The sequence below is a fragment of the Mus pahari genome, chromosome 4 (genome assembly GCF_900095145.1).
Source record: "Mus pahari chromosome 4, PAHARI_EIJ_v1.1, whole genome shotgun sequence".
Classification (NCBI taxonomy): Eukaryota; Metazoa; Chordata; class Mammalia; order Rodentia; family Muridae; genus Mus; species Mus pahari.
The window spans coordinates 105,256,307-105,264,686 of NC_034593.1; the positions used below are offsets into that span (position 1 = coordinate 105,256,307).

The window sequence follows — 8,380 nt, forward strand, 5'->3', positions numbered from 1 at the left end:
CCTGCCTCTGCCTCCCAAGTGCTGGGATTAAAGGCGTGCGCCACCACGCCCAGCTTCAGCAACCGTTCTTAATGCTGAGCTGAACTAGTTCTGTGGCTCCAATCGCTGATTTTTAATGTACATTTTGCTTTTTTATCATTTACTTCTTGATACCACAGATGGAACTTGCACATGCTAGTCAAAAACCTCCGTCAGTGTGCTACTCCCAAAGCCCTTGTGTATGTTTTTTCAGAATAGCCCATCATGGCTTGGGATTCTCATTTTTAAGCTGGAGAAACCCTACTTCTCATGGCATGCTGTCTGTCACCTGCTCTGGCAGTGACCACATCCCCCACCTGTCGCCCACAGGAGTTATCAGCCTGGCTTTCTGTTCCTCTAACACTCCCATCATGCCCCAGCTCCTTGTTGCACGTCCTAGCTGCCTTCAGAGAGGAGTCCGTGTACTTTCCTTATCTCAGTTCTCTTTTCTCTAAGAGTATGTAGCACATGGTGATTAATAAATGTTAACTATTTGAAATCTGGATGAAATTTAATGGAAATATTACATGTGGGGCAAGAGATCCCTTGAAGAAATTAAGACTCAGGCTATGACCTCCCAGGGTTGGGGGAATAGGAGGCAGCCCTGTCAGAAGCCCTGGTGAGTGCCCACTCGGCTGGCAGCGGGGAGGTGTTCTCTAAACCCCAAACCACTGTCGCCAGATCTTCTTTCCACTATGAGTGGGTGAAAGCTTACCCTTGTTTATTTCTTATTCTCCATTATTTCTAGGCTCTTCCCCGATTTGACCAGAAAGGAGACGTTTATAAAGCACAGATAATGAATGTGAGCTGGTCAGCTGATCACAGGGTCATCGATGGTGCCACCATGTCACGCTTCTCTAATTTGTGGAAATCCTACTTAGAAAACCCAGCATTTATGCTGCTGGATCTGAAATAATGGCGAGCAGGACATCCGTGAACTTTTTGCATTTCCAAAGAGTATGTGAGGCCTAGCTGAGCCAGCACATACTCTGGTTATGGCTGCATTAGAAATGGTTTGTGCTGCCTTGTTAGGGCTCTAAAGCACAGTATTTATCACTGACGCATTAGGCTTTCTGCTGGAAAGGAGCGGTAGGTAAGGCTCTCCTGGGGTATCACATTGTGTAGGTCAGAGGGGGACTTCCATTATGGTGCTGAGATCTTTGTGTCAGTGAGTTGAAACAAGCAACAAAACAAAATTGATGTCACTAAATGTCACTAATGTCACGGAAGGCGAGTAGCAGTGTGCATGCAGAACTTGCCCTCTTTATTTTTAATTTTTAACTGATTTTTTTGATGAAACTTTTAAATTATACTTAATCAGGGAAAGGACTTTATATACAAGTATGTTTTCATTTCCAACTACAATCAAAGTAACTAATGTACAAAATAAGTGCAATTCTGTTTATCTCTTCAGCTTATGAGACATATGCTCTTGCCTTATATGTAAAGTATCATCTGAAAGTGTCTTATAGCTGTAAGTTAGCATTCTTGAAAAGGAGAAGTTATAAGTTGGTCTTAATTGGAGGTTACAACCAAAAAGGCTGTTAAGAGTAGATGTGTAGATGGATAGATGTGCAGAGCTGTGGTAGAGCTTTGGCATTTTGCTGGGAAATACTTGACTTTGCAAGCTCATTTTGTGATATAAAATACCATAAGTATAGCATCACTGGCTTTTTTTTTTCTTTTAATACTTAATGATTTATTGCCTTTTGATTTCAGTGATCTTCAGCTAGACATGAGAAAAGGACTTGGAATCTGTTCTGTTCTCCCACCCCTCAGTAGGAGCGCAAATAAGAAGAGCCACGTGGGAAATTATGGGATGGGCATAAAATTAACTTATACAAAAATACTTCTCTACTGATGATCATCTTGAAAAAGATCTACTTTAATCAGATAGCATCAGGAGGATTCTAATTCAAGGTTGAGAAAGCCTTTATTCCCAGCACTTGAGAAAAAAAAAAACAAGTGAGTTCAAGGCCAGCCTGGTCTACAGAGTGAGTGAGTTCACAGACAGACAGAGCTATGTAGAGAAACTCTATATTTAAAAAAAAGAAAAAGAAAGAAAAAGAAAAAGGAAAGAATCAAATTCAGTATTTTGAAATCTAGGTTTGGAGGTTTTTTTCTTCTAATGTTATCTAATTAAATATATCATGAAAAACTTACTTATTTAAATGAAGGTTTTATGGTAGGAGAAAAAAAGGGTCATTTTAATGCCTACTTGATTTTTTTCCAAAAATGGAACTACGTTATAAATTTAGTAAATGCTATTTGGCTGAAAATTCTCATCATGAAACCCATGATTTTTACATAAAGAAAATTAACAAAAGAAAACCAATTCAGAATAGGCACTGTGTCCATAGGCCTATAATCCCCACACAGGCAGGAAGGTCCATGGCAGGAGGCCATGTTAGGTCACATAGTGAGACTTCGTCATCGGAAGGAGGAGAAACTACAGGTAGCATGGAGGAAACACACTGTTATCTATAATTTAAGCATTGTTAACATTCTGATATATGTATCTGTATACATAGATAAGTATTCTTTTATAAAAATGAAATAATGTATCTACTATTTTATAATTTGATTTTTTAAAATTTATCCTTATATTATGGATACCTTTATATGTCAATAAACAGTTCCGCATTATTATACTTAGTATGCCTTCATAGTAGTTCACTGTGTGTGTGTGTGTGTGTGTGTGTATATATATATATATATATATATATATATATATATGTGTGTGTGTGTGTGTGTGTGTGTGTGTGTGTGTGTGTTTACTATTTTGTGTGACTGTGTGTGTGTGTGCTCGGGTGTACACACGTGTGCCACAGTGAGTATATGAAGGCCAGAGGACAACCCGTGAGGTTCGCTTCTCTCCTTCCATCAGCAGCCTCTACCTGCTGAGCCATCTCATTGACCCAACTAGTTAGCGCCTGCTGTGGTTGAGTTTCAGTGTGTCTCCCCAAAGCATGTACTGATGTCCGCTTTAGCTGACCTGTGCAGATCTGTCTGGGATTTGAGGATATTAAGGAACAGGTGGGCTACAGGTGAGTGCTGCAGACAGCTTCGCTTTCATGCACTTTTTTTTTTAATTTTTTTAATTTATTTTTTTAAAGATTTATTTATTTATTATAAGTACACTGTAGCTGTCTTCAGACACTCCAGAAGAGGGCATCAGATCTCATTACGGATGGTTGTGAGCCACCATGTGGTTGCTGGGATTTGAACTCAGGACCTTTGGAGCAGTCAGTGCTCTTAACCGCTGAGCCATCGCTCCAGCTCTTTATGCCCTTTTATACATGACTACAACAAAGAAAGCATTTTTCCAAGAAAGGTTTGAGTCCAAAAACACGTGTAACAGAGCAGCCCTTTTCAGAACTTTCTCAGGATAGACCAATATGAACACAATTGCCTGGCACATACTGTAGATCATATCTGAGAAAGCACAAAAGCAAGGCAGAAAGCCACATCCAGATTCAGGGCACACTGAGGACATGCCCTTTGATTAGGCAGGGTTCCTTAGCTGTTTTGACATTCAACAAGAATGTCTTATAAATTGAATGCAAATATGTGTTGCAAACCGGGCATGGTGGCACATGCCTTTAATCCCAGCACTTGGGAGGCAGAGGCAGGCGAATTTCTAAGTTCAAGGCCAGCCTGGTCTACAAAGTGAGTTCCAGGACAGCCAGGGCTACACAGAGAAACCCTGTCTTGAAAAAACAAAACAAACAAAAATATGTGTTGCAGGTGGCATGGAATCGCGTCCAAGAACAAGCCAGGGAACAAAATTCACTTGAGGGAAATGGCTCTCGGCCGTTGTTTACTCTCTGTCATTCTTTGACCCCATTGTGACATGTTGGTAACATCAAAGTGCTGGAAGGGAGGCCCTGGCTGGCCAGATGCTTAAGTCATGAGGCACCACCATTGTGAATGGATTAACACAGGTTGTGGAAGGACTTGAAGCTGTGTGTGAGTTCTGTCTCTTGCTTCCTCTCCTGTCATGTCTTCCACCAAGCGGAGGTGCAGCAGAAAGGCCCTAGACCTCGACTTTCCTGGACTGTAGAGTAAATCTCTGTTCTTTAAAACGTTACCCAGTCTCAACCCTTTTGTTATAGCAACCCCAAAACAGAAGGCAAGGGTTTTGCCCCTTGCCCACACATGCTTTTCAAAAAACTAGGATTGGGTCACCTCCTTAGCTCTAATCCTGCTTGACAAACCTTCTGACCCCATATCGGCACCTACTCTACCCCGAGGCCTCAAAAATCCCCCAGCCAAGTTCTTAGCAGATCCTTTCCCATGTGTACTTTGTGGGATCCTAGCCAATAAATAAAATAAAAATGGAAATAGTCCAAAAAAACCCACAAAAGCCAGCTGAAGCGTGACATGAGCACACAGCTCTGGTATGAAGAGGCCGTCTATTTCAGGTTTTACGGAGTGCTGTGTGGGTTGTTATAACTCAAAGCGTGGGCAACAGCTGTCGCTGGTGGAGGAAAGAGGCAGGAGAAAGGGAACGAGAGCAAGTGGACAGCAAGAATATAGGTTCTAAGAGCATCTAAAAAGGAAATAACCAGGAAAAAAAAAGAAATAATGCGGGGAATTGCAGGCTGGTATCCAGTCGAGTTGAGGTCTGAACCCCGATGGTCATAATTCACCCTCATGACACGGTAGGCATTCCCTCGTGCTCCTGGAATTCTGGCCCCTGCCTAAGGTACCACCTCCCACAGCCCCCACAAGAGAAGCATGGTCAGTAGTCACATAAGCAATGGCCCAAGCTTCTGACCTTCAGGCTAAACTCCTCCCCAGTTACCTAGCAACAGTGAAGACCATAAAAAGGGGTGCTCAGCCCCCACCTCGCTCTCTTACTTTCTTACTCTTATTCTCTTACTCTCACTCCTTTGTCGGCTCTCTTCTCTCTCCTCTTCACTTTCTCTTTGTCTTCTCTTCTCTCTCTCTCTCTCTCTCTCTTTCTCCCTTCTCTCTTTCCCCCTGCACTTCTATAATAAAGCTCCTAACCACAGAATCTCTGCTCTGCTCCATCCAGGCTGCTGCACACTCTGCTCCTTGTTGGGAACTTCCTCCCTATCCCCTCTGTCGCACAACCCTGGAGTGACAGCAAGGTAGCTCCAGGGGGGTCCCCGTCGGGGCTGCCCCTTCTCCACCCCCTGCCACGTGGGTCAGAGGCAATGCCCACCCGGGGCGAGTGGAAAGCGCCTGGCAGTCTCCCCACATCTGCCTGTCAAGAGCACAGGAACTCTGGTGGGACATGGGCATATTTTTCCTATTCCCCCACTTTCCCCGGGCCCCCTGGGCCCCCTTTATTTTATTTTGTTCCCAACAAAATAACAGGTTATGCATGGGGGAAAGCTGGGCAAAGAGAGGGATGGGGTTCACTCTTACTCTCACTCCTTTGTCGGCTCTCTTCTCTCTCCTCTTATTGGGTGGGTTGAGGCAGTCTCCTTCCAACAGTTAGCATGGGTGGCCTCCATCACCCCTCCCCTCAAGCGAGTACTGTTATACCAGGCTGCAAACAGTTGCTTCGGGACGTTTCCATAATAGACCTAAAAATATGGTAAGTCCAGAAAGACCTAGCTTATAGAAAGGAATTGCAGGGATGTAATAGAGTGAATGTTGTCTGAGGGGCAGCGTGCTCTCTTAACCGCTGAGCCATCACTCCAGCTCTCAAAAGCGTCAATTAAAAAACCCTCACTGTATCATTTCTCATACAGTTTGTGTATATGACAAATGATCATAAAAAGCCGGGCTTGGAGGCTTGCACCCACAGTCCTAGCTGGGTAGAAGGCGGAGGGAGAGGACTCTCTTGAGCTCTAGAACTTCAGATCAACCAGGGCAATGCAGAAAGACCGTCACCTGAAAAATAAAATAAACTAGGGTCTGGAGAGATGGCTCAGCTGTTAATATCTGTTGCTCTGGCAACAGAACGAAGTTGCTTTCCCGGCCACCCACGGAATGGCTCATATCCATCTGTAGCTCCAGTTCCAGGAAATCAGATGCCATCTTCTGACCTCTGTGGGCACAGCAGACATACCCGCAGGTGACCCACTCATATCCTTTAAAGAAAGAAAAAGGAAGAGATAGTTGATTTTTGAAACTGATCGTAAGATTTTTCTCAAAAGCTGGGCCAATATCAGAAAACAGTGTTGCATAATTCACACTAATTTTCTTGGGAAAGATTAGTTATTTCCATAGAACTAGATTGGCCCACCAATCTAAAGCAGAATGAACATCTCCGTTTAATTTGTTGTGCACTTGGTACCTCATTCGACACATGGGGAGGGGCTCGGATGGATGTCGCTCACTTGATGGTGCTTGCCTAGATTGCATGGATCTCCATGTAAAACCCAGCATGGTGGTCCATGCCTGTAACCCCAGCACCCCGGCTGATGCAGGAGGATCAGACAGAAACACTTATTCTCTTGTAGGAAGTGTGTTTTAGTATAGCTATCAGAAAACAATCTGGGAATAAATATCTCAGTCTCTCTGTCTGTCTCCAGGGTCTCATGTAGACCAGGTTGGTCTTTATGGAGGAAACGCGATGAAACCCATTATTTCTGTAGAAACAATATATGCTAACAGAACATGATAATATAGAGTTCTAGAGAGCTGTGGGTGTCGCTCAGTGGTAGGGTGCTTGCCAAGCTTACGGCAAGATCCCGTGTTCTAGCACAGCACTAAAGCGTTGTGTATGAGTGTGTGTGTAGACATAACGTAAAAATTAGATTTTTTTTAACCTTTTAAACTTTATCTGTGTACAGATGTATACAGATTTTTAAAAACTAAGTGTATATTCTCTTTTTTGGTGGGAGAGGTTTCAAGAGCCAGTTTCTCTGTGTAGCCTTGGCTGTCCTAGAACTAGCTCTGTAGACCAGGCTGGTCTCAAACTCAGAGATCTGCCTGCGTCTGCTTCCCTGAAGTGCTGGGATTAAAAGTGTGTTCCACTATGGCCTGGCTGTATGTATAATTCTTAAGAACATGGAATTAGGTCCTGTCTATGGAAGCTGAGAGATAAAAATTGAAAGTTAACTAAGTCTGAAGCCCCAGGTTTGGGAGTGTCCCTGACAGCAGAAGGAGGTGGACAGGGCTTCAGTCAATGATCCCTCCCTCCGAAATTGAAGCTTAGGTGCAGGACAAACTGGAGTTCCTCGCCACACCTTCCCTGTTCATTCATCTGAAGCACTGGGGCTTTTAGTTCAAGGTAAGGGCTTTGTCCTGTTGCACATCAGTGTATTTTGAAGTTGCTTTGCTTCCAACAGATTCACTATGTTCTGTTAAGTATGTGCGATCTGTAAGTCATGAAAAGTGGACAGACTTTTAGAAAGAATCCTTTTCTGGCACGTAGAAATAGTTCTCCCTCCAAGGGGATGGAGAGATGGTGTAGAGCTTAAGAGCACTTGCTCCTGCAGGAGACCCAGGTTCACTTCCCAGCATCCATGTGATAGCACACAACCATCCCAAACTCCAGTTCCAGGGGACCCAACATGTTCTTCTGGCCTGCAGGGCACTGCATGCATGTGGCACACAGCCATACATGCACACAATCCCCCCACACACACACATGGTAAAAAAAAAAAATGAAAAAGAAACGGTTCTCCCAGAGACTCTCCTGGTCTTTGTAGGAACACACTCACATACATTATCAGTTGAACCTTTGCACAGAAGCCCCACGTGATTCTTGCTATTCTCAGCCTTGTCCAGGAGCTAAAATTAGAACTAGGCTGACATGACTTTTCACTTGGTCACAGCCCGACAGAGAGTTTTAGTCATTTGGATCCACACTGGGGAGGGGAAAAATCACCTTGTGATCTGATTCTAGCTGAAAATCGGGGAGCCCTGGGCATGTTGGCTGCAGCAACCCCCTATGGTAAGTGCTTTTCTGAAACAATTTCCCTCCATTCCTTCTGCATAAAGAAATTGCGGGTGATGATCTCACTGAAAAAAGTGTACTAGCTGATCACAGATGTAGCTTCTGAGCTTTGTAAGGGCTGTGGTCGCTTACATAGCCATCATCCTCTGGGACACAGGAGATGGGCTTCCCTGCAAGTTAAAATTCAAGGTTGTGTTTCTTCGGCTGTTTTAACTTTTGAAAGCAGTGCCCCACTGTGTCATGGACACACTTAGCTCGCTGCTGTGCGGTATGCCTTTCCTTCTCAAAGGAGCTAGATGCAGAAATGCCTTGTTACAAACTTGCTTTTTTTTTTCTGAAGCAGATCTGTCATGGTAAGGAAACTAGTATTAGAGATGACCAATGTTTAATGTCAAGCAATGAAATAAGTTAACAAATGAGAGTTTATATAAAGATAATACAATATGGAGATAGCTTGCATTCATGAAATATTTTAATTTT

The 8,380-nt window shown here is 43.6% G+C and overlaps 2 protein-coding genes across 4 annotated transcripts in view; both read left to right on the forward strand.

Annotated features, from left to right (window-relative positions):
* The window catches only part of Dbt (dihydrolipoamide branched chain transacylase E2), a 34,832-nt gene extending 32,810 nt beyond the window's left edge, over positions 1-2,022 (forward strand). Inside the window, exons 11-12 of one of the 2 annotated variants that reach the window (XM_029538061.1) lie at positions 767-975; positions 1,738-2,022. In XM_029538061.1, the coding sequence (XP_029393921.1) occupies positions 767-934 (168 nt within the window). In that variant the 3' untranslated portion in view covers positions 935-975; positions 1,738-2,022. Of the gene's footprint in view, positions 1-766 lie in introns of both variants that reach the window. The other variant, XM_021196052.2, reaches the window with a different exon arrangement.
* A 5,751-nt stretch (positions 2,023-7,773) lies between these two features.
* Positions 7,774-8,380, forward strand: part of Lrrc39 (leucine rich repeat containing 39) — a 22,701-nt gene continuing 22,094 nt past the window's right edge. For both annotated transcript variants that reach the window (XM_021196309.2, XM_021196310.2), the window contains exon 1: positions 7,774-7,897. The gene's annotated coding sequence lies outside the window, so the exon portion shown is untranslated. The remainder of the gene's footprint in view (positions 7,898-8,380) is intronic.